The sequence below is a fragment of the Tinamus guttatus genome, unplaced genomic scaffold (assembly GCF_059628265.1).
Source record: "Tinamus guttatus ecotype Peru unplaced genomic scaffold, ASM5962826v1 Tinamus_guttatus_pri_ptg000314l, whole genome shotgun sequence".
Classification (NCBI taxonomy): Eukaryota; Metazoa; Chordata; class Aves; order Tinamiformes; family Tinamidae; genus Tinamus; species Tinamus guttatus.
Genome location: NW_028288848.1, coordinates 42,619 through 70,000, shown reverse-complemented (window position 1 = coordinate 70,000; position 27,382 = coordinate 42,619). Strand labels below are relative to the sequence as shown.

Sequence of the window (27,382 nt, the reverse complement as noted above, 5' to 3'; positions counted from 1 at the left end):
AGCCGTCAGTCACAACATGCAAAATCAACAAAGACCAATTGCAGGAACAATAATGTACAGACATCTATCAAAGCAATTTTTTTTGCTTTCAGTCCTGTAAGATCAATGAAAAATATGCATAAAAATGTTATCCAGAGTATCTCCTACCAACACTGACGGTTGCACTTGATTTTGGGCTGCAATTAAGAGCTACTGTGGAATTATTTTAAAGACCCACATTATCCAAAATGAATATAAGGAAAAGCATCATATAGTAAATTCATACTTTCACATCATGAAAACCTTGTAAGGCTAATTTCTCTAGCCTTTATTGATTAGAAACAGAGCCCTACATTTCTATGCCTAATACGCACAAAAAAAAAATTAAAAAAACAATAGACAGGGACATCTCATTCAGTTTCATAACATTGTGAGTAAAGCTTTAGACATACACAGGGGAAGATACTCGTTAGAGAATTTCTCATTATCCTTTTCATTAATTTGGTGCTTCATGCTAATATGATACATAACAATAAAATATGCTAATATGACTGCAATCATTGCTCTTAGGATGGAAAGATTTCTTCAAAGAGAGAACAGAAGAGCCATTACCTCACTTTTGGAAAACCCCTTCTACAGGCAAATGAAAGCATTTGAAGAAATGAGTAAACTTCTCAGGGCACTGTCAATGACTAATGGCACCGTGCAAAGCGCATGATCCCAGGGGAAGTGGGGCTGGCACACAACCCACCCCATGCACTGCGTACACTGTTCCTCACACAGAGCTGCATGTGTTCATAGCAATTTATCATCTTACATTAACTTATTAATTGTGGAAGAGATGCATGTGACTAAGTTCCTTAAAACGTAACTATTTCAGCAACTACAAGCATTCTAACCATTGCAACAGAGTTGCAAGCAAAAAGAAAATAAGAAAAGAAAAAGAAATCTACAATGATTTTGATCTACTCTCACTTTTTCTACAGGAGGACCCACTTTCAGTTAGCTGTGAAAGGAGGATGCTGTTAAATAAGAAGAGGGGGGAGTCTGATCCATACACATCTGGACACATGGAAATGCCTGCCCTAGAGGACTTCTGATGGATCCCAAAGAACAGCCTGCTCTTGGACACATCAGTGTTGCTGCCTGGTAGCCTCCGCACAGTGTTGGGAGCTGGTGCTGATGGCTCTGAGAGCAGCAGGAGCTGCACTCAACAGGCAGCCTCCACTCTGGGCACTGGGGTGAGGAGGTGAGTCACCTGCTGCAGCAAAGGTCTGCGGAACAGGGAAGAGGCGTGAAAGCAGCAAGCCAGGCTGCTGAAGAGGTGCCACGCGAGAGCTTATGGGTTCACCTGCTGTCGTGGGGAGTTTACAAAGCTGTGTAGAGCACTTTGCTTAGGAAGGGTGGGAAGGGAAATCTCAGCCGAAATTCCCCTTACCTCTCCGGCAGAGGCGCAGCCTGAGAGCAGAAGGCAGCAAGAGGCGCAGGGGAAGCGTTTCTGCCCGCGCCGCCGCGCGGCTCCCACAGCCTGAGGCAGAGACGCGGCGCCGCCCAGGGCCGCGGCGCCCACGGGCTGCCCTGTGGCGAGCGCGCAAGGCTCCCTGTCGAAACCAGGAGCAGGGGGATTTTTAAAGACCTGATCTTTTGCCCGCAGAAGTCAACAAGATGCTTCCTACTGATAGAGGGGAAAAAATAGTGATGTAGAGGATGGCCCCATGCAGCAGCAGACAAAACTCCTCTCAAAATCCTCCAGGAATGTGAGGTGAAACAGCTTCCATGTGCAGCTAAGGGGCCGCTAAATGACCCAGGGCACTTCACCCTGAGTGCCATTTGTGGCAGAGCTCCACGTGGACCACAGCAAGCTGGCTGTTCTCCCACTAGTCACACACATTTCTTGGCACAGTCAGGGACTGCAGGTTTGGGTCCCCACAGAACAATTCCTACTTCTAGTTGCAGCTTTCCGAATATTTTTCTTTTGCTACTGCTGTGTTTCAAAATAAAAGAGCAGGAAGAAAAGGAAAGTGGGAGATTGTGGCCCTTGCTGGAATGATCACTGGAAAGCACTTTGCCTTTTGTCTTGCAATCAGACCTGTTCAAGCAGGCCCCTGTTCCACAGCCCCTACAAAAAATATTGGTTTATTTCCAGTTTAGCTTAAAAATAAATAACAATATAAAAGTGTCAGCTATTCATACTGTTTAAATTTAGAAAGTTGTGCAAAAAAAAATTCATATAAAATATTTCAGATCCATAATAAGAAACATTGCCTCCACTTGAACAAATCTTACAATTAAAAGAGGAAATAATTAAAAATTAAGAATTTAGACATGCTAGCTGCTCTCAAAAATAAAAACCAGAAGCCCTCAAAATCTTGCTTTTCTAATGAAGCAGCTTGAGGCATATAGAGTAGAATGGTTAACTGACAAGAATATAACTAAACTGGAATGCTGATAAACAAAATAGTGTCACATGACTGTAAAAATCTACTGTTGACTTTGTACATTCAAGTACATATGATTGTTGCGAAGAAACAGTTTTAAAGTCCTTCACTAATTCTCTCCTTGTCAGAGCTAGCTTCCACATTCAACAATACCCTCAAATGAACAAATTTAGGTAACTCTTAGATTGTCTGTCATTTCTTCTGATTTTGGCTTGAATTTTTTGTCAAAAGTTCAGGCTCCTCTGCAAAGGAAAATATGTACTTTATCCTTGCATGTATTATGTTATTAATGTAACATTTATAGCACCATTATCTCAACAAAAACGAAACTCTCAGTCAAAATCATCATTTCAGTCCTGAACTATGAGAGTCAATTTTCAAAAGTGATTTTTTTTGCAATATAAATTCACTGCATTAAGCAGTAAATCATAGTTCAGTCTTCTACATTCACTTTGTGACAATACAAGAGCTTTAACAAACACAGCTCTGCATTATAGGTTTTTGCATTCTCTATGCACAAGATATTAAGTAATACTGAAGCAAAACCCAAATTTTCTAGCAACTCACCATGCAACTACCATAAAATCTAAGACTTTCAGAGATCTGGACTTCCTCTTCTTTGAAACTCCATTAGTGGAAGTAGACATTCAGAGACTGACACCTATTTTTCTCCTTAGAGAAAAGATGACTTCTAAAACAGTATAATCTGTAATGTATATATTAGGCTGACTACTTATAACAAGTCACATAAATGCCAAAAATTGGTGTTCAACCCAAATACCACGTTTTGTGAGGTGAGCAGCAGTGCATGAACTTTTTGGAACTAGCACACCAGCCAGCATGAGAACCTGACCCTACAGCATGATGTTGGGATGTTGCTGCAAGAAACCACCTGCAGCTCTGAGGATACACAGTCCTCTGGCATGTCCTCTCCTTCCAGTCTAACTTTTTTGCCACTAATTTCCAGGGGGGCTGGATTTCTTGCCTATTCTCTTGTAATATTCTTCTTTTCCTCCCAATTATTGTGTACTCCCTGGCATAAGCTCCTACTCACTAAGTAAAGGGCCTTCAAAGGGCAAAAACAAGGAGGAGATTGTTTGGAAATGGCTTAATTCATTATATATCCACTGTGTGAACTTCTTGCATCTTAATGTTCTGTGCTGAACAACACAAGATACATTCTTTCCAATTTATACAAATTATAGAATTTATGTTGATTTTATGCTAGTTCTAAAATTATGAATACAGAACAGTGCTCAAAAGCATGCCATGACATTTGCTGTTCTCTGCTTACAGAGAGAATGAACATGTCATCAAGACAGAACCCCTTCTCAGTTCCCATTTGGTGACAAAAGCACAGGAACAGAATGGATTATATGTTAACAGAGCAAACACCATGAATGCTGTATCAGAGATACAGTATTACATCTAGTGTTTTGGAAAGCTGTCTTGCCTTTTTTTCCCCTACTGGCAGGGTGACAAAACACTGTCAAAACCAGTGCTCAGAGTCATTTCTGTCTGATTAGCAAGTAGTCAAATATTATTCATGATCTGACTCTCAATACATCAGAACTGCATATTAATGTACCCACATTTGTGTTCAACTGAATGCGAGATATCTAATTTTGGGACTGGTATGCATGTTTAGTTGGCTACTTCAATTAAAAGGATGACCTAAAAGACTGTCATTTTTGCTCCAGTTGTTGAAAGTATTTAAAATTGCTGTTAAAAGAAATGCTGCATTAATTTTGTCAGAGACTCCACCAGAGGTCTCTAAATTGACAGCTTAGTGAGGGAATGAGGAAGAGTCACTGCTGATCAAAGACTTTATTCTTTGCTTTTTGCATTTCCAAAGTTATTAGCATTTTAAAAAGCAGTGTTTTGAACAAAGTAACCTACATAACAGGCAACTTACCTTCTGATCTTAAAAAAAAAGTAGAAAATGAAAGCTACAGAGCTAAAAAATAGATTAGGTCTGATTGTAAGATAGCTATCTGTTCCACATTTCTAATATAAACTAGGATCATTTTTTCCACAAAAATAATATTGTTTGGCATAGCCCTCTCCCAGCACCATATAAGCGTAATGGTGATTTAGAGTAAAATTGCACTAGACTTACCAAAAGCACATACATATAGACCTCCATTTAATTCTGGTGTGGTACTTTCCACACATGATCCATAAATCATTTAAAAAGAATTAGCTCTCTCTTACCTTCCTCCTGTCAATGCAATTACATTATCATAATTAATATAGGGGAAACAATTTGCTTATGCTCATACAGACAGTGGCGAAAAACAGAAACAGAAGTTCACTGGCAATTTCAAGATCTGCAGGCAAAGGTACCCTGTGTCACACTTTCTCCAACTTCCATCTAGCTTTGATTCTGCAAAATATTAACTAAGGTATAAAGGTAGATGTTAAGGAGATTTCAGGATAATCCCTACAGTAATATGAGGAAAGAGTTGTTCAATACTAGCACTGTATGTAAACGTAACTATGAACTCTATATCAGCAGGTTATTTTTGTAGAAGAAATGCACTTAAGGCTTCCTACATAACCACTTGAGTCCAAGCACTTTTGCAGACAATTAAACAGAAATGTTTACATAAGCATACCAATCTGCAGGATGGAGGTTCTTACATCCCAGTAGGGCAAATTAGTTAAGCACATGCCCCATGTTGGAGGGGTCTCAATTGTTATTCAACTATTAAAAAACAGATCTTCAGAAGAAACATGCAGAAAAGAGACTGATATGTAGAATTAGAGTAAACAACTCTTGTGAAAGAGAGAGAGGTACAAAAGAGGAAAAAAGCAAGAATGTAGGAAATAAACTCAGAATATCTCATTTCATGTTGATTTTTGGAAATAAAATTTCTCATTCAAATTCTCTTCAAGCTGGAAGACCACTGTGTTCCAACTGAAATTGCAGTCCAAGAAAAGCCTCTTTAATTCCCCCAACAAACAAAGCTTTGCTGAAGGAACACCAAGCTTGCAAGAGTCACAATCATGGCAAAGAGGGGGAATTCATTTTTCTATATGGAGCAGGTTAACTGCTAAGCTGCTTAAACGTTAGTAAAACTAAATCAATGAGCCCGGACAAATTCAAGGAAAAGGAAATTACCAGAAGTAAAACATACAGAAACAAAATTCAGGAAGTTCCTGGGCTACAAACAGGTTGGAGACTGGAAGCGCACTCCAGGGATGCAATATATGTGATCTTATATTCCCACCTCTGCTGCTGTCGTCCACAGGATACTGCACTACACATATCCTTGATTTAACCTAGTTTGATCCTTTTTTAATTCCCCGCCCCGAGCATTAGGAAATTAGTTGCCAGTCTTCCTACTGTAAAAGGAAGACAGATTCCCAAGGATATATGAAGCTCTGGTGCAGGAGAGCAGAACAAGAGCCTAGGACAAGAATGCACTGTAGGAAAGACAAGGTCAGTGGGCAGGAGGGAGTGAAGCAGAAATATGCTCAGCTCAGCCTAAATATGTCCAACCACTGCTAAAATTTAATAAGAAGTTAAGCTTCAAGTTTTCTTTAGTAATGAGAAAGTGGTCAAGGACAAAGTCCTTCTGTTAGAGTCTGGAATTGCAACATTCAAAGCAGCTAGACTAAAGGTGGCCCTTCACAAATGGTTTCACAAAACGCAAAACTAAACCCACATTCCTTGGCAGCTAATAGGCATTGGGAAAATAACACGCACCCTGCATCCCCTGCCCACTGATACTACGGAAAGGGGAATTTCCTTTGCTTACAGTACAGAATAGCACTGCCCCCACGGCCTTCCTCAGTATCTAGAGCTGATAAGAGGCTTTTACTGCCCAGTTTCTTTTGGCAGACACCTGCTAAAACTGCTTTGCACATTGCCGGGGCTTTACGCAACACAAGGCTGCCGGGAAATCTCTCTCAGCACAGAGCTCTGGTCTTCGACTTCATCTCAGAAGGCAGGTAACATTGAACGAATGAGTGTCCCTGTGGGGCTTGCAGGGGGAAAAGAGATGCATTACTTCACATGCTTAATTTCCTACTGCAAAGACTGCTTATCATAAGCGTACAGATAAATAGAACATGGTCAGTATTTCTCATCCCAATATCACTGCATATCCAGAAATGAAGCCTACAGAAATGCAGGAATTTGCACCCAAACATCCAAAGCCTCTTTTTAAGTTGGGCAGAATCTTTTGCGGTTTCACAAAGGGGTATGTGACAGGCTGAGGATGTGTTTTACGCTACAGCACCTTTCTGCCAGTTGAGATAAGGCATCTTTTCAAGCACACATATTTTCCTTCTGGGCAGTGTTTGGGATGAACATTGATGGCTTTAGCCTCTCGAACACTTTCAACTACTTTATTTGATAAGTCTAAATGAGTGGGGATTTCTGTCTTTGAACTGGACAGCTAATCGAGGAAGCTTTTGCTTTTTTCCTCCCTCTCCTTTTTTCTTTCTGAAGTTTCACTAAGTTGCACAGAACAAAGGGAGATTGCATAACTTTGATAGTACATTCCCTAACTCTTCATTTCTCTTGTCCTTCTATTACAACCAAATACTTGCCTTACATCCAGATTTCTCAGTAGTTACTCTTACTGACCAGCTGTGAGATTGTCCTTTCATCAAAAGGCTTGTGACAGTCATTTTCCTTTGCCTACCAGCAAGAAGCAGCTCGAATTTTATCTAATTTCTCGAAAAGGATCCACTACCCAAGACAGATTCCCAAATATCTTTGCCCAGCTACAATGAATTTGTAACATGGCAACAAATCTGCTACTGGAATCCTATTTAGGGCTTCTGTTTCATACATTTAAGTTCATGAAGTAAACAATTACCCCTTCACAATCAAGGGGTAGTGCTACAGCAAAGCAATTAGGTGCAGAGGGATTGGAACCATTTGAAAAAATGGCTATAGCTACAATCACTAAGAAAATGTACGTATTAACACCAGCTTTTTAGAGGAAGATAGCTAGAATAGCTGCTGGGAGCTACATTTATTTCTCCTTAAGTACCATTTGTACGTGTATGTATGATGAGCGATTGACACATGTGTGAACAACTTTGAGCTTTTAAAAGCAAACCAACCAAATAAACTCTCATAACCATCGGGTACTTGGATAATTAGCATTTTAGGAATTGAAGAAATAATTGTTAAATACAAACCTCCTCTTTTGTCTTCTTATTTTCTGCTCTAAGCTCTTCATATTCGCCAATAGCTATTAAAGAAACAAAACAAAAAAAGGTGTTAATATTGCAGCATACCCATTACCCAAATCAGTTCTCTTTTTCATTCATTCTGTAGTTTTTCTGGCTATGCAGACAGAGTTCTTAAATAACATGGGTCATAGACTTCATTAATAGCTTACGGATGAACTGGATATCCTTTTAGAATTGAAGTAATTGAAAAGTGTCCGAAAAAGATGGTGGCTCCCAAAACAATCAATTTTTCATCAATAGCGAGTTAAACAACCTTATTGATTGAGTTCAAAAATTACAAGGTGAATTTACTAGCTCACCATTTTAAACCCACACTGGCTCAGGTTACAGATCAATGCCAGAAAACCTTGTTAATACAATACTGTTACTACAACTGAGTAGTTGAGCACCTTAAACAGTGTTAACATCTTCTTCAAACAAGAGTCACGAGAGACTCCCTATGACTTTATACTCCACTACAGAGATATGAAAAGACTGGATTTTTTTGCCCAATATCACACAATAATTCAGTGATGGAGCAAGGGATCAAACTGAGGACTCTGGAGGTTCCTTGTTTCATATTTTTGAATCAGTTAAAAAAATAATAATAACTTGTTACCAGTTAAGCTTCTGCTTTACGCTATATTTTTGTGTGCCTTTTTAAAATCTTTTTGTTTGTTTTTAAACACTCCTAGAGACACATTTTAATTGCCACGTACACTTTCTATTTTCCTGTGTGCATGTGTCCCATATGGACCGCTTAGTCTTCAAGGCCATATACATTTTATTGTTATTTTAAAGAAACCAAATACATCTCCAAGCACTAGACTGCCAGAAAGGAACATTGTACAATCCTTAATGTGCATACTGCAAGAATAAAACCAGGTGTCTCTAGACATTATTCTACATCTTATGGCAAGCCCCCTTCATCTCTTTGTTATCATGTTTGTATATAGAAGAAAGCTACATCAGAACAGAGTTGTTATTTCAAACAGATTTAATTAAAACTGGACAAAGGGGTTGAATATATTCTTTTGCATGATCCAGATAAAATTGGGATCACCAGCTTCAAGTTCCAGGCATAGCTGAGTCCTGTAACACATTCTGTTTTGCATTTGCCACTAGTGAAGATCAGAGAGACAGGATCACAGCTTTCAGCTGGCACAATCTCTCCTGTTGAGGCTGCATCTTAGCCTAGCATGTCTTACCCGGTATCTGCAAGCACAAACATACAGTCAGGTAAATCTGCTACCTGAAAACCTACTACTACTTGCTGGTTGTGCTGGAGCACTAAATATCAAAGCAGTTTCAAACAGCTTGCTGTTGTGCCTACCTTAGGATTTATTATTACTCCCATCCACAGCATAGAGGCACCTCAGAGGTTGAACACACACATGAAAAACTTCCTCAAATTATCCTAATTCTCCTTTTGCTAAACTGGCCCTGTGTTAGAGATGCAGAACTGAGGCACTAAGAGGTTAACTGACTTGCTTAAGGTTATATAGGAAGCCTGGGATACAGAGAGCAGTTTTAGCTCTGCCCCGACCAGTGCTGCGGAATTGGCAACACCTACTGACTGCATTGCCTAGAAAGGGAAAGTGGGGAAAGCTAGAGATGAGAAAACAGCCAAAATCTCAACTCTGCTGTTACCTGCAGCTAGGAGGTTGCAATCGGAACTAACAGATGCATAATAAGTAAACAAACCTCATTTCTGCAACGAACTACTAGTTTTGTTCTAAGCTGTGGAAACCACAAAGTTTCAGTGCTCTCAAAGGAGAAAAAAAGCACGAATGATAAAAAGGGAAATAAAACCGCAGAAGACAAAACCACAAGCCATATGCAAACTCACAGGAAGCCCTGACAATTTAAACAGATGAATGATAAGGAAAAGCTTTGTCAAGTAAGAGGGGCTTTCTAAGCTGCAGTAAAAGCAACGCCTGCCCCGCACCTCTCTCCACCTTGTTCCCACCTATGAAATCCCTCCCCATCCTGCAGATCCCTCCCGTATTTGCTAGTTAGAGACTATATAATGAGCTGTGTGTGCCTGTTATGTAACAGCGTGTGCCTATATAACACTGGTTGAGTGTCACGGGCATGTGACCAGGTATCTGAAAAGCTAAAAGGCAAGTGACAGGGGAGGCTGCACTGCTGGGTTCTCCTGAGTGCAGGCAGTAACTTCTGGAATCCTCTTCTCCCCAGGCAACAATTTTCACAAAATTTAGAGGAACTTTCTATCTTCATTGCCCTTACCCACTATCAAATATATTTTCAGCAGAGGGAAAGATGAGGCAGAAACCAATATGTAGATGAACAGGGAAGAAAGCAGGTTAATGTATTTGCAAAAAGTGAAAAGTGAACACCACAGGTTCCCTGCAAAAGAATGTGCCAATTCTTGTAAGCTGTTTCTGTGCTCCCTTTAGGAAAACAAACAGCAAATTCTACAAGCCAGCCTCAGGATGAAGGAGAAAGTGAAAGTTGTACCAAGAGACAGGGCTCCTTCATGCTTGCAGACTGCTAGCATTTGTTTGCCCTTGCTTAAAGCAAACTCCACCTTGCTACTCAATACTGCATAAATGACTGAAAACATAAACGAGGCATTTCTGATTTGTCCCACCCTCGGCAACTCTCCCCACTCGCTCCACCAGCCAGCAAGTCTCATGTCCTTAAGGCACGGACACAAGAACACGTTAGCACAGGACAAGTCGGAATGGGAACTTACACGCCAGGATATGAACTTACACAACACCCCAGCAATCCACAGCACTTGCTCACCTATACATTAACGGGAATTCAAGCGTATGTTCGAGGCAGCAGTAGCCCTGCCCTCTTTTACTGCATGGGGTAACACAAGGCACGTTGGTCTTGGAATGAAAAGCCCAAATCATCAGCTGCTTCGTGCTGAAATCACCCTGCATCCTCTCAGCGTGCCCATCCTCTCCCTGTAACCAAACACGACTGCTCCTTCCCTGAGCACAGCTAGCTCCTACCAAGGGTTTGGGATTTTAGTTCCTTTCTTCATGGATGGTGACACCTACATACAGACCCCATCAACTGGATCTTAGCTATTAACCTTTTAATCTAGCTGTGAAACAGTTCTTTGTCAGACCTGGCAACTGAAGAGTGCCCACACATTTTCTGCTGACTTGTAAGGCCTCTAAATTGTAAAGGGTGATAGGAAGGTGATGGATTATTTTGTTTTTGAGGGAGACTTGAATTTCTCTATCACAAAGTTTTTAAACAAAGTGTTTTATATACAAGGAAGTTCTAAGGCTACTTAAAAATATCAAGGGTTTACAACTTTCAGTAAAAAACTAAATTGTATGAAGGTGAAGATTATTTCTTTGCTCTAGAATTATCTTAGGACAACTAACACCAGCAGTAACTAGAAGTTAGGTGGTCCATATCTCGTATAGATTATTTAAACTTAAAATTCTCTTTGGTGAGTTAGAAGGCATCAGTATTTCTCTTCCACTAATTGATAAGGCACCAAGCCAGTTTTATTAGGACCTGCTTAACCTTTCTGACAGCCAGGAATATTTTTCCCCCTTTTAACCTTCAATATTCTCACACAATACACATGCCTGGCACCTGAGCATCCCAAAACTTCATAGGTCTCATCTTGAGTCATTAAGATTAGGCTGTAGACAAATTCCTCTAGAATAAAGATTAGGAATATCTCTTCCCAATAAATTAATAGTAGTGGTTAGCAAAACAAGCAAGTGAAAATGCTTTACTAAAGCTATTGCTATAAATCTAGAAAAACCTACATTGTTTCCTCCAAGAATCAATATAACACTTACTGATAGTAAAAATGCCTATTTTGCAACCACCTGCCTCCAAATAGCGTGATTCAGGAGAAATTATAATGTGTAATATGTATCAGATACCTCTTTGGTATTCCCACTGCCTGACACTGAGGTTTATGGAATTCATTAGAATAATTCTTAACACATCGTAGTATTATAGGGAGTTATTGAGCAGGACTCAAACAACTTTTTTTTTTTTTTTTTTGCACGCTTCAAGCTATCTGCATGCAGACTAAGAACAATGTTGCATCTCTAATTCAAGACTTCGGAAAGGAAAAAAAGCTGGAAAATAGAAAAGAGCAGAAGATTTTGAGCTGAGAGCCCTTTCCTCACCCAAGGCACATGCCTGGGCAGCCTAATCTTTATTTCAAAATAGCCAAGCATCAAAACAAGCAGCGAGTGAACACAGCGTGTTCCCTCACGCCACGGCCTTGCTCACTCAGCTCTTCACTTGGCCAGAATGGAGGCCACGTATTGATGAGCTTCAACTGGAGTAAATGAAGCAGATGATTTTGTATACAACAGTTCCTCTAATTATATCTTAGTCCTTTGATTTTTACTTAAAAAACCTGTCTCTCCTGAACCTGTTAACACAGTTAGATGTTTTATAAATTAGATACTTCGCATGCCAAAAAGCACTCAGGAAAACAAGGTCATAAGGATGAAATACCTGAAGACTACAAATCACAATGAACAGAAAAAAAAAAAAAAGCACTCTACACCTCTTATAGAAAGTTTTTGAAACCCTTTTCTAAAGCTGCATGTACTTAAGAAAAAAATGCTACATTCGCATATTTCAGTATTTATATTGTACACCAGAGGGGCCTTCAAGTAGGCCGAGAGTCCTTCCATGCCAAACCAACCAAAGCTTCCACATCAGCATTTCACCCCTCCTTATTCCATCAAAAAAGGAGGTAGATCCGCCAAGGAAAGGAAATGTCACTCCATGGTTTATCCTTGTGGACAGAGAGGCAGGTCACTGCGGGTACAGGCACGGGACAAAGCCTGCAGCGCAAAAGAGGAAAAGTAAAAGTAACAAAAGATTGGCCAAGACCTATGAATTACTGTCAGGAGGACAAACAAAAGAAAAAAGGGGACAATTTTTGCTCCCCATTTTAGGCTCAGAGATCCCTTCCACTTATCCCACACAGCCCCTGTTTCAGCGGATAAGGTGTGATATTGGTAGCACTAGTGAGCTGCAAACTACTTCTATAAACACTGTCCAAACACCGTTTTGATCTCCTGGGCCTCCAAGAAAGAGAAATGAAGCTGAGGAACTTCTCCCTGTGGGTCTGTGCAAGGCTGGATGTGTGTGGTAGCACCCTGGAAGCAGCAGACAGATCTGGCTGCACTGACACTAGTACTGCAAGAAAAAGAAAATGTTACCTGACACTTCAGGGTAAACAGCCACAGCAGACAGAAAATAAAGGCTTAAATCCTGCTTTGCTTTAGTGATAGAAGCTGGAAGAAGAGAGCTCAGAGATGCAGACATCCTCCATAGACCCTCAGAACAAGGGGATGTGACCTCTTCTCTACCAATCCGAGGGTCAGTGGTTTTAAGTTGCCTTTTCCAAATGTCTCCATATCCTCTTTAGGAAAAGGGATCAAAGTGAAAATTAATTCCAGGTGATTACAAGCAATAAATAACACCAGAAAGGATCCTATTGGATTTCATAGCAAGAGGCACATGGCATGCTCAAGTGTCTTGATTTGCATTCCAGTCAATACCATTCTGTATGAAACCATCACTGCATAAGAGTGATGGTGCTTCCCCTTTTACTGCTGAAATCAAATCATTACCCCTGGCTCCCACATGCTGAATAGCATTAATAAGAAAAAATGAATTATTACCTCTCTACCCCAGAGAAGAAAACATTTGTCAAGTCACATAAAGATTTTGTCAACAGCATATGTTTAAAAGGTACTATTCTGAGACACTTCTGCTGGACTGGCAGCCTCTTCTTTGGAAGATATATGTTGTTCCTGTAGTCCAAGTTTTGGGCATGTTTTTTAAATAGATTGAACAGATCAGGAAAAAAAAAGAGGCACAATACTTGGAATTTGAGACTGGAAATCATCACACTTCAGCACATAAAAAAATAAATAAATAAAAGCAACAAACAAGTAGTAAAATAAGACTTTAAAAAAGTGAAGAAAATCCAGGCAATATGAACAGGTTTAGTGTATACATAGTTCATAGGAGTTAACTATTGAAAAACACAGAAGAAAAACCAAGCTAACAGGCGATCAATTCCTGTTATGATGCAATTGCTACTCTGCTGTGGTTCCTCAGGCTATGCAAAAAACCATTTACAATGCAAAGTTTTGCCCACCTGATTGTGTTTCCACTTTAAGTCTTAGCTATAAGAACCTCAAGGGCCAGTTGAATGGAAACGGTGACTTGCTGGAAGTACCTCCTAAGGTACATTTACATAAAACAGGTCTACTGTAAATTTGCACATTATCTCATCAAATTATTTCAGAAAGTTATTTACAGGACTAAGCCCAAACAATACTTGAAATCCTAAACGTCATCCACACCGAGCTCACATTTCTTCATGATGCTCACCTTAAACTTGGAAACTTGAGTAAGCCAAAGAACAACCAGTATCAGGTATCTAGGTGCAACATACAGGGCTTGGAAAATTCAGCGTGGGTGAGATGAGCGTATCGCACACACAGGAGGTTTGGTGTCCCTGTCACCATTCAGAGCTATGTCAAACAGCCAAGCAAATTTGTCCAGACACCAGTCAGTGGCACAGTTGCCAATGAGAATAGCGTGAGCAGCAATGAAATACCCAGAGACTCAAGTTGCTGACCTTGTTCTGGAAAAGTGTCAGCAGCAGCTCAAACCCCGGGACCATTAACTACGTGCGATGCCTTCCCCTGTACCTTGGGCATCCTCCCTCAACCAGCACGGCCAGGGGTGTTGTATGTCAGGGGAGTGTCTTTACACTAGTCAAACACACCCAGAAAGAGGAACCAAAGTCCCCCAGATGTTCTCTGAACTTCCTTCGAATCAACAGGAGTTTTTCAGAAATCTAACTACAAGTATTAAATCCTGCATTTCGCAGTAATCTGACATTCTACACCACCTTAAACGCAATAATTAAGATTTCTGAACAATATGCATGCCTATTGCCTCATATATTCAGAGAGAGTAGATTCTTCCATCAACCGCCTTTATTTTCCAGATAATACTATTACCTACACTGGAAAAAAATAAGGAAGGAAAAGATTAGAAAAAGGGTTTGTTTTTTTTTTTCCCCCCCCTCTTCTTCCATGTTCTTTGTGCTTTACTGAGAATCCTAAAATTATGTGAGAAAAGTTGTTAGTATTAAACATGCATCTTGTCATCAATTGTATCTTTGTATCAATATCAATGGAGGCTGAACTGTACATTCAAGCTTAAAATACCTAATAGGGAAGCAAAATTACTTATCTACAGTAACAGTATTTAGACCATTATTATTAGGATGATTATAAGCATCTCACTAACTTTTCAACACTTAGGCTTTTTATTTTGGGCAGTTCCTGAGTTTACTTCCCATAAATTACGTTAACTGAACCGAAAATTAACGATGGTGTCTTGCCATAAGGCTGCCTTATTTCAGATGCAAAACAGAATACAGAGGAATAAGTATTTACACAGGTTTTGCAGAAGAAAATTGAGTGTAAGCCATGCGAATATGAAAACATTCGATAGTCCTGCAACAGCACACTAAAATTTCTACATTTGGGGAAAAAAATATCAAGAATAATGCCTTATAGGACACAATCTGCCTGTTACAGTTTCTGTTTCAACAGCTAAAGTGGATCTAGGACAGCTAGTACTTGAGTTACAGTATCTTTTCCTTGAACTAATTCCTAGAGTGTCATAAAATTCATTAGGTATTAAAGGATATGATGACTATTTGGACACAAGACTTCCAGATACCAAAACTGAAATTCTACATCTAAGTCAGTGAAAAAGTCCAGCCAAGAAGGTCAAGACTTCTGTGGAAAGTAACCCAAATTCCCCATTTTGGCATGGGATTGCAGACACACCATGTGGCACTAGGATTTTGTGCCTACAGTGCATGAAGCTGTAGGTGCTGACAGGAGGCACCCTGACCTACATCCCCAGGCGTGGGTCTACAACCGAAACCCGGTAATGCCGCTTCCTCAAATGCTGCCCAACTGCCCACCAGGCGAGGCCGGAATATAGAAACCTGGTTGGACCCACCTGGCCTTGGAAGAGCCTGGCCAGCAGGGTTACAAATATGAGGTGCCTTTTAGCACCCAAGCCCTTTCTCATGCCCCTTCTTGCAATACGTTGCTTTAAGTTTTCCAGCCGGACCGCACGCTCAAGGAGCTCAGCGCCTATAAAGCTGAAGCACTGGGCTTCTCTCCAAACCCACCACGTACAGATTGGGAAGAGGCACCCAATGAGCCCCAACCAAAGCCCTTCTTTCATCTAAAGGGAAGTTTCAAAAATTCATCAGAAGCTCACGGCACATGGAGGCCGGCCCTGACCTCTCACTGGGAAGTTTGCACAGTGATAAGGAAGGGAATGGAGCAAACTGGACGGGAAGGTTTAATATCTCATCCAAAAACACCCATGGGAAAAGCTGAGAAGCACTTAGTTCAGAAACAGGCAACTTCATGTGAAATTTGGCATCCATGGGAAGCACACGGGGCACGTGGACTTCCAGAAGGATGCGCAGCAGAGGGACACGCGAGCTCCCCGCTACCTGCTCCTCCTCCCTGGCAGTGGGATTAATGCGGCCGGCCACTTACACACCTCATACCAGGGTGAAACCCGGGCTAGGCTGCAGGAACACCTGGGCCACGGGCACCCACGGTACCGCAACACCTCGCAGTGCCGCCGAGCCCCGCTTGCCCGCGCTGGCCCAGCCGCAGGAGGAAAGCGGCACCGACGAGGACTAGAGCCCGCCGCTCCTGCTCCTGCTTTATCGACTCATTCACTAGGGACCCCGCCGCGGCCCGGGGAGGACGGGGACGCGGGAACACGCGGCGCGGGGCCCGCGCCCGCCCAGGCCTCGCAGCCGCCCGCGGTGCCCGCGGCCCCGCCGGAGGCAGCCGCCGCCGCCGCCCTCCTTCCCTCCCGCCGCGGTGCCGGCGCCCTCGCCCCGCCGCCACCACCGGTACCGGCAGCCGGCGCCCCACGCGGCAGTGGCGCCGCCGCCTCACCCTGCTCCTTGAGGCTGGTGAGCAGCTCCAGCTGCTTCTCCTCGTCCGAGCTGTTCATGCTGCCCGGCCGCCGCCCCGCTCCGCCCCACCTAGCGCGGCTTCACCTGGGAGCGGCGGCGCGGCCCGCGGCGGCGCGGCCCGCTCTGCACATGCCCAGACTCCCGCGGCGGCCCAGTGAGCATGTGCGGGCGGCACCGGCACCCGCCCGGCGGGCGCGCGCCGGCTGACGGGCACCGGGTGACGCGGAGCCCTCCCCGGCACGCGCGGGCGGACAGGTGCCCGCCCGCCGGTCGGCACACACGGGCTGACAGGCACCTTTCCGACTGACGGGCTCCTCCCTGATTGACACGTATTGACAGGCACCCTCTGACTGACACGCGCTGGCAAACACCCTCTGCCTGACAGGCACACACAGCCAGACGGGCATCAGCTGACAGGCGCTCTCCACCTGATAGGTACCCCCTGACTGATACACACAGAGGGACAGGTACAACACAGCAGCTGACACACACTAGCTGACAGGCATCTCCCTCATTGACACACATTCACAGACACTCTCTGACTGACACTACTGACAAACACCCTCCACCTCACAGGCGCGTGCCGCCTGACAGGCACTCTCCACCTGATAGCTATCCTCTGTTTGACAGGCACTCTCCACCTGACAGGCACCACCTGAATGATATGCACCAACTGACAGGTACACCCTGGCTGACACATAATAACCAACAGGCACCCTCCAAATGACAGCACCTCGCTGACTGACACACATTGACAGACAGCCTCTGACTGACACCTTATGACAAGCACACACTGACACACACTGAGAGACACCTACTAACTGACTGTGTACCTCTGGCTGGTACACACTGGTTGACATACACCCTCTGATGGAGAAGCACACACCTACTGGCAGGTTCACCCTGACAGACACCCTGTAACTGACAGGCTCCCCTCTGACAGGGGCTGACAGACACAGTGACTGACAGACACTGGCTGACAGGCACCCACAGTTCACACACACAAACCAGGGACACAAGGACTGGGGACTCTCCAGTCCCATAAGCTCCATGGGTGCCCAGGCAGGAGCCACACACCCGGCCTGTGTCACAGGCGGTGCCGCCATAGGGGCTGCCATACGGAGGAGGCCAAGGAAGGACCTCCCACAATAACAAACTACTCAGAGCCACTCAGTCCCCCTACCTCCTCCTTCTGGGCTGCCTCCTTCAGCCTGCCCTTCTTGAGCTAGTAAATCTTAAAAGCAGGACGCAATGAGGCAGATGTGTGAGGAGGATGAGGAGGCCATGCGGGAAGTGCCTAAGGTGGCTTGTGTGGGGCTAGTCAGAGCAAAGCATGTTTAATTGAATCCATGCTCCTAGAGGTGTAGTCATACGCAAAGAATGGGAAGTTAGGTTGGAAAAGCGACTCCGTCAAGACAGTGGGAGACGCAGAGAACAAATATGGGTTGCCAGCAAGGTGCTGCAGCCGAGGAACTCGATGCACCCTGACAGCAGGAAAGAAACTTCTTCTGGAACATTAGAAGGCCAAAATGATGATACAGTGTCTCATGCTTCAAAAGACAGAGATATTGATAAAGAAATTCCAGAGAGAAAGAAAAAAAAAAAAAAAGCACAGAGGATCCCTGGGATTCTGGGATGACTCTGTTTGGGAACAGCCTCCGCTCTAGGTTAGGGAAGTTTTGACAGTGTTTCAATTTTTTTAGCATCCTTTCCTTGGCTGCCTGTTGGATTCTCTACAGTTCCTTCCAACCTCATCTTCCTGATGCCGCCTCCCTTCCATTTCCAAACCCGTTTCTTTCATCATATGCCGCAGCGGGATTTGCAAAGGAACCACTGAAGGATTCTTATCTCTGCACTGTGCCAGGGCACAGGACATCTTCGTCTTGCAACAATGTTCAGTCTGTTGTGTGCTACCAGAACAGAGAATAAAATCCCTTTGATACTAGTACAGACAGTAAACCAATTCTTCCCTTATTTAACTTTTTTTGAAATTAAAAGTATTATGAGTCTGTCAAAAAGAATTCTCTTCCATAATTTTTGTATTTCAGCCTCATCATGATCCTGTTACTATGCACTTTGATCCATGTTGAGTTAAAATACCTTGAGAAGCAAGCATTTAAAACAAAGATGTCCTTGTTACAGACCCTTTGGGTTGCAATAGCAGGAAGGATGCCACTGTGATGTCACTTCTCAAGGCATTAATGAGGGATACCAAAAATATTTTGCCTTTTTTTTTAAAGTTAATTAACACTCCTAATTTGCTAATGGATCCCCTATACTCTAAAATAATTTAATCTTCCAAGAAGTGTTTCCCTGAGCTATGATTTTTTTTCATTTTTTAAAATAAATGATTATCCATAATATCTATACTATATCTATGTAATACATCTACACTAAGTAATGCTATAAACCATTAAGATCACAAAATCACTAAAGTTATTACATAAAATCACTAATTATGATCATTATTTTTATTAAATGGGGAATTTAATAGTAGGCGTGTTTGAAAACTTGTCCAGTTCACAGTCCATATCAGTCTTGGGGTAAAAAAATTAAGCACTTCCTACTGGGTATCAGTAAGTGGTATTCCAAAGAGGAAAATTCAGTTGGATTGACCAAACCTTTAGCTTTCATCACATGAACCTGTTCTTCCAAGATTGTCACCAAATCCTAAGAAGTTTTGAGAATCACAGGTAACATATGATAGGAAAAAAAAAAAAAGACATGAAGAAGGGTAGAAGAAAATGAGGTTAGAATTCAAAGAAAGAACTTGTCCAAGTGGAATGATGCTTTGATTTAAGTTCAGATTTAATTCAGTGAGAGCAGATGCTCTGATCTGTGCCTAAACAGTGATATTCAAATGCACCAACAAAGAATAGCATCGGTTGCAGAAGTTATAGGAAATTAAGATGATATATGGTTGTTTAAAAATCCGATTAATGGAGTATAAATAAGTGTTTGAGAGATGCTTTGGAGTCTTCCTGCTATGTTTAGCTTTGATGTCACATCATTTGGAATAGCGTGTCAGCTTTCCTTAGGACTGAAACACAGGCTGACTGGGGAGAGTCTGTAAAGAGCCTGTGGCAAGAATGACAGTTTTGAAAGTGACCTAGACCAGCAAGAAGAGAAAAGGATGCTTCATCCAGTGAAGGCTGATGGAAAAAATAATGAAGTTTATCATACCAGTTAAACTTGCCAGAAATTAAATAATTTGTCAATTAAAGACAAAGAAGTTTAACTGTCCTCAATAACCATTCAAATAATATAGTTTTAACTGTAGCAGGTGATACCAACCATATTAAAATGTTTCCTAAGAGAAGCGCTGGGATAGGCTACAAATAACATGGAAGGGGAAAACTCCCAAAGTCTCTTGGAAATTATATGATCTGTCAGGGTCTGTTCTTCTGAGGATCTGTGCAGGTGGCAGGACTAATGGCCCTCATACCTGTTCCACTCCTCTCTGCCTCCAGGCTTAGTCACCAGAAGCAACACCGATTTCGTAAGGGGCATCCTCTGCAACCTTCCCAACACTTCCCAGGCAATTTCATAGCTTAGGATAGGACCACACAAACATGGTAACTGATGAAGGACTCTAACTAATCTATGAGAAGTGGCTAGAGGTGAACAGCTGAACCTCTTTACCATCAGATCTCATAACTTAGTTATCCAAAGCAGCTATTTGGAAGGGTGTGCAAAGCCTGAAGGTTGATTCAGTGCTCACATACCTCTGCTTCCACCCATGCTACAGACAGTGTTGTCTATAAGCTTTTTTGCAAAGACAGATTTAATTAATTACTCTCTGCATCTGCTGTTTCCTGCACAGTTTACAGGGCTATGTATGTAGGCTCCCCCATGGACAGTGGGCTTGGCCTGAAACAAGAAGAGAGAGGGACCACGAAATCCAAACACACAGTCCAGGTGCATCTTCCATGGCACAGGTCTCCGAGCAGCAGTAGCTTAGGGCAGCAGTCTTTAAATAAAGATGTGTTTGCTTTCCTTCCATTTGCCTGTCCAGCTCTATGCACTCTCTCTCACCTGCTTGCAGCTTCCTGGGCAGAACAGCTGAACTTTCTGCTTACCTTCAGATCCTTCCATAGGATTTCGGGAAGGAAGGTCATTGTTAACATGCAAGGAAAAGTGCAGGTGATAAGCAGGAAGCCTCCAGCTCTTGCAAACAGACAAGTCACAAACCTGTCCCTGAACCTGCTGACTTAAGAACTAGGTGGGTCTAATTTTTGCACTCCCGGAATCAGAGGAGCAGTGCCAAGGACTATTGAAACAACAATAACTACTCCTGATTGATGGTGACAGTCCAGTCCAGTCCGTGCTGTTACTGGAACCATTCTAGTCACAAGGCAGTTTTGTACATTCAGTTCTCATACATTTCTCTGCTACTATCAATTTTTGATAATTAAGGAGGAGTTTGCTCACCATCCTTTGGATATTTTCCAAACATTCATGTTGCTAACTGCAGCTTTCTCTTTTTCTCTTTTTTTTTTCTTTTTTTTTCTTTCTTTTTTTTTTTTTTTTAAATCCAAGGATTCTGCTTATCTGATTACCTTCTGCTGGGCTTAAGGCAACCAACTCACTTCTACTGATGACATATTAAATGTGATATGTGCATGAGTATTTTCTCATCAGGTTTCAGGCTTTTTTTAAGCCTATCTGTTTGAGTGCAAGTCAAAGCATGCAAATGCTTTTTTAAAAAAATATTTATTTCCTGCACTTTTTATGACCAGAGCTTTCCAGGATCTTCACAAACAAATATAATCAGTGAACAAATTATGAACATAATAAATAGCTCACAAATGTGGCATTTGCCTACAAGGAATATTTGCTATTAGAGTTTCTTCAGTCTTGTGAGAGACTCATAAAATAACATGTATGCATCAGAAAATACCAGCAATGGAATAGTTGGTGCATAGGCCCCCCCAAAATTTGGAGGAGCTATTACAATAGACTAATATTAAAAATTAATTGTCCTCACTGTGCCATCTGTTCCAGAGACATTCCTTTGTAATGCCTAGAGGAATTGATGCTGAGAAGAGCAAGGAAAGAGCTCCATAGCAGACAGCATGAAGGGTGTGCAATCAGGGCCTTATCCAAAAGTAAGAGAAAAAGGCAAGTTAAAAAGAACTCAGAATAGGAATCTGTGTGCTACTCCCACATTAGTCAGCAACTGTCTAAGCTAGCGCAATTCCTGTCCCCACCACCCAAAAAAAAAACAACAAAAAAAAAGAAAAATAAGGAAAAATAATGAAGAGTTTGCTTCTTTTTTTGGTCTTTTTTCAAAGCAGATCACAGCAAAATGCTGTGGATATCTTCTTTTGCTTGAACCTGATGTTTGATGCTGAGGAAGATGAGCAATTCACATGTATGCATAGATGCATGCACCTGTGCAGAATCTAATAGCCTGCATAACATTAAAAAATATTTTTCATGGTTAAGAACATGCTTTGTGCTTGTTCTCCTCTTGGACTTCCATGGGTATGTGCACAGATGGAATTTACAAACTCACAAGTTCACAGCATGATAAACAGAAGCATACGCTAATTATTATTCACATGGCCTAATTCCTGAAAGCATAAAATAGGAGTATTAGCCTCAGAAACATGACAAGGGCAGGTTCAGTCACAAAGAGGGACTTGCAGTACCTTCATGATGTAAGAAATGATATAAACAATTTGTGAAAAATTACCTTCAAGTGTTCTCTACATGCAAGAAGGAAGAATAAAGAAACAAATTTAAACAAGAAACAAAGTTAGCATTAAAAAGCAAATGAGTGCTAGAAAGGAAAGTGATCTAAATGACATAGAGAAACAGGAAACAAAAGACTAAATTTGTCAAAAGAGTTTTTTTGAAATGTTTGTCCACCTTGACTGTTTTCTAGAGTACTTCACAACTAAAAAGTTTGGATCTCCATAGCCCATTCCTTTTCTCCTTTGCCAAGTTTCTGAAAGTGATTTCAATTTGAATGCAGTTGAGGTATTTGCAAACAAATCTATCAGCTGTTCATTTTCAAAATGTTTGTGTGCAAGACAAAAATCAATCATGAAGCCCTGATACCAGGTTTACTTTAAGGATTCCTGGTCAGGAATTGGAAACAATTGCTTTGTGAACAGGGTGATTTTGATCTGACATCTTCAAGTTCTTCTCTCTTCAGCCTTGTAGCATGTAAAATGTCTCTGACAAATAGACACACTACAGACTTCCTCTGATGACCTCCTGAAAATTCCTTATTAAACAGTTACCGCAGCCAGAAATTTGAAGTATTTCTGTGAATATTATAATGTGAATATTCCTACCCATTTGGGATAAAAGTTACTTACTTCTTATGAACATAAAGGCACTTTTATTTACATATAAGAGGTAAAAAATACCAGCAAAAACAAATGACAAAGAAGGGATCAGTAGATCTATAGTAGCTTAGAGAAAAGGACATTCTCTTCTGAAGCAGTGACATCCATTGGTCCTTGCAAAACCTGAGCTAATTCTTGAGGATCCAATACCTTTCTCTGTCAGGGAATTATCTGTGGAAACAACTGGCTACAGGCTGGAATTACCCTCAGGCTGTGACTTCGGCCAGGTTTATGACTTTCAGAATAGACATATAGACATATTTCAAGCATGTGTATGTGTGGGGATAAACTACATAATCACTGCATGGATAAACAATGATTAGCAGACTCCATATAAAAGCAAAAAAAAGAAATAGCAATAGCTATTCCCGTATATAATTAACATCATGAGTAAAATTAAGCAAATCTATCTGCTGAGGTAATGTATATTTTTCCATCAAACTAATCAGTACTGAATAATGACTAGAATAATATATCTGGGTAAAAATTAGCACTTCTTGCTTCCCTAAGATGATAACTAACTAATCAACGCCCATTCAAATCAGAATACAAGTGTGATTAGAAATAAAAAATCCCAGATAATACAGATTCATTCGAAAAACTTAACCATTTGATTAGAGACATTGACATGATCTTTCTGAGTTACCCTCATCTATGATGGCAGTCTTGTCTACCTGCACAAAAAAGACACAATATTAATGGCAGAAGACTTAGTGTGGCATTTGAGTGCTGAGTTATACTGTAATTAGCAACCCTGCATATTAATCGTACAACTTTAAAATATAACTAGGCCATCTGCAACAAGCCACCCCTCATAGCAGTACATCAAGTCTTTTGAATGCTCACCTCATATAATTTGGTTGAAATAAGTGCTTCCTTTATCTACCAGCACAGACGGGCAATGAGTTTGACTCACTGTGATTTGAACAACTGCCAACATGTGAAGGACACACGTGTTCCCAGACAGCAAACAGCTCAGAAGTGATTTGCTGTGTTTTATGGAATAGATCTGAATGTCACTTGCTTCCAGCCTGGCAGAGAGAAATATCACAGATTTGGAGAGCTAGATGCTGATTCACTCTCCAGATCTCTGTCTTGAGACGTGGGACACTTTCATTAAAATCACAGTCCTGAGGCTGTGCTAACTCTCAAGCTCTGCAGCAGCTTGTGTGCAATCAATTGGAGTTCCCATCAAGTGACGCTCGGTTTTATTCTTCAGCTCCTTGGATAAATTGGACAGTCAGAAAAGAGAACAGGGGCTTTGCACAGGAATCTCACAGAAAAAATGTGTTGTGTCCAGGAGTCTTACAATAGCTCTAGAACCTAAGTTACAGAAGTTAGTGAAGAAATGGGCCCCTGGCCTAGGCACCATATCACTTCTTTAAAGCATTTGCAATATGTTTTTGGTTGTGGATGTTACATCCTCCAATCTTTGTCCCAGTTACCCCAGTCATTATAAATGAAACTCACCAATAGCTCTGGCAATATTGGCTCTGTAGATCTTTCTACAGTACTCAAACCTATTCCACATTGTCTCAGATGGAAATTTTAGCATTCAATTTTGCTTATTGTTAGTTGAATTATTTTTGGCCATATAAAATCGATTCTGCAGTAATTCTCTTATTTTCTATCTAATTTTAGTAATCTTTTAGTTTTAGGATGTCCCTTTGTTGAGCAAACACTCCAAATACCTCTATGCTAAAAGGTGACATAACCTCTCCTTCTAGTGCTACGTCTGATCAAATGTCCCCTCTTCTGAGGCCTTCTGCAAGGAGAAGAGGTTAGCTGGTGAGACTGCATATGGAAGTAGCTGTGTGACAGAAGACCTGATCCTCTCCAATACAAAAGAAGTTACTCTCTGAAAAATTTCAAAATTGTTTATCAACAAGAACCTGGTCCATTTACTGCTCTTTAACTTCATTTACTCCCCACAGTCCTTTTTTGGATATCTCTAAACAGTTACAGTGTGTAACCCGACAGGCGATGTGATGATGATAGATGACAATGGTAAAGAAGGCATGGGGTTTTTTTTTTTTGTTTCCCTAGGAAGAAGGAATGATGTTTCAACTTAGGTGGAAAAAAAGTCTTAGCAGTGCAGGAGCAAGATCTCTGTGCTTATAATTTCATTGTGAAATGGTGAAATCGGATTTCTGATGTTTATTACTGGAGAAATTTTAGGGAAAGGATATACTGCAGTCTAATGAAGTAACACTGCATAAACACTGCATGTTATTTCTTGGTAAGCCATTTCTGAAGCTCCCAGTACTATTTTAGCTCGTGTTGTTTGACAAACACCTAACCTCATTTCAAACTAAACAGCAAAATCAGTTAGTTAGAAGCTAAGTATGTTCCAATACAACAGTCAAGGTCTCTTGGTACTACTGATCATAGCAAGTTAATAGACCATTCATTATGCATAGCTTTTGAATTCAATGACACTGTTATTTTGCCTGAATCTTTATTTTACTGCTAGGTAAAGTTACCTTCATAATTAATTTCTACAAGAAAGGCAATTCATTTCATTTACACTAAGCAATTTTTCAGTGTATGTGAAATAACCCATTGCCCTGCTTTCTCAACACACAATCCATCAAGCATTCATGTGCAATCGTAGCCATTTTGCATATGTGTCTCTCTCTGTCTCAAAGTTTGCATACAGCCCAACAGTACTTGATGTTTTTGTTCCTGTTGCAGATTTGTCCATTTCCTAGTGTTTGCACTACCTCTGTTTGCACTACATATTTAGAATCAGATGCTAGCTCTTCAAATTAAAGAGTATTTGGGCTCTCCTTCCAACAAACCTTTCCACTCCCTTCTTGCAAAACAAAGCTGTCACATGAATTCTTTATACAGTGTTGAGCTGCATTACAACCCTTGACCACACTTGCTAAACTAAGATAATTATGCTGCATACTTTGCGGATTAAAATCACCATGACATCAGTATATTTTGCAGAGATGTATCAATTCTGGGCTCTTTGTAAGAATTTAGAGCCAGAGACAATGTTCAAAGCTGCCATTAGGATTTCCATGAGGTTAGCTGACATTTCTGGAAGTCCTTCAGCAAGGTGGAAGTAAAAGGACTAAGGAGTAAGCAAATTTTATTCCATAAAGATATCGCTCTTTCCCCTCCACTTATCCAAACTTTCATCCCCACATACCAAAAAAAAAAAATGTATTCCTTGCAACACTTTTTATTTTGCTGATCTGAAATACCACAGGGTAACTCCTATTGTACCCTCAAGTACTGTTCCTGGCAATCCTATAGATGAAGAAATTGAATAATGAGTCAGACTCATTTTCTTGCTCTAAAAATTTCAACAGTTTCAAAACATGTAAGTCAGAATAGGAGGAAAGAAAAAAGCCCGTTGTTTGCTGTAGGGTTTTACTAGGAATGCATTTGGCTGAATTTGAGTTTTTAAGAAGCATCCTCTCTCTTGGAGTCTATGCAGAGGGATTCATTTCTGTGAGTCTTTAACCACTCAAAGAAATTTGTCACATGGGTCAGTCAGAGCTGGCATTTGCCTTATAACATCTCCGTGTTAAATAGCTTTTGAAGATCTATAGCAAGAGTGATCTATGTGCGAAACCTAGAACCACAGACAGTGAAAAGGGGGAAGACCTCTCAGGGCATCATATCCACCCAGCCTCCTTTGGAGCGTTTTGGCCAAAGGCCACTACTCCCAATGGAGTCTCCAGGGTGCTGTGTCTTACCTACCAAAGCAGAACATCTTCACGCAAACATTTGGGGCATAAATTCTGCTTGCCCCACCAGAATTAGTATTCTGTAATCATCTTGACTTAATAATTACTCTCGATTTGCCTCATGTTAATAAGTAAATTTTGTGCTGTTCCCTGATGATAATATACACTACTTCTGGGATTAGAAGCATGTTCTTACTCTACTAGCACTTTTTCTTTGTATACTGAGTTTATGCCAGTTAAAGTGAGTGGCAAACCATGTGTTAGATACACCTCTAGGTCTGAACAAAAGATTATTCCAGGATTTCATTCCATTTTAAAAATAATTTCCTTCATGTTCCAAGTACCAACCATAATTTTACTCATATATAATAAAATATCATAAAATTATATGAAAGTATACCAGAAAATTGGAGAAGTGTCAGAAAAAAAATACTAACTACATTGTATAAAACAAGTGCAATGCAACAATCTGCAAGTAAATCAGAGCATTCTCGTAAGGTGAGTTGTTTTGTCACTTCAGTGCTTGAAATGCTATCTAATGTCTTCACGGAAATGGCTCAAGGAAACAACAGATGTCTCAGATTTTTGCCTTTCATGTCTTATTAAAATCAAAAAGATTGAAAGCCAAACAAAGGGTTAGTCATCATTTCTCTCTCCCTGGAAGAAGTTCCTATGAACACCGCCTACAAA

The 27,382-nt window shown here is 41.2% G+C and overlaps 1 protein-coding gene across 1 annotated transcript in view; it reads right to left on the bottom strand.

The window, feature by feature from the left end:
- The window catches only part of SHTN1 (shootin 1), a 55,005-nt gene extending 38,221 nt beyond the window's left edge, over nt 1-16,784 (bottom strand). The window contains exons 1-2 of the mRNA XM_088528586.1: nt 16,610-16,784; nt 7,578-7,630 (exon numbers count right to left, since the gene is read on the bottom strand). Coding sequence (XP_088384712.1) covers nt 7,578-7,630; nt 16,610-16,667 — 111 coding nt within the window. The 5' untranslated portion in view covers nt 16,668-16,784. The remainder of the gene's footprint in view (nt 1-7,577; nt 7,631-16,609) is intronic.
- Nucleotides 16,785-27,382: the final 10,598 nt, after the last annotated feature.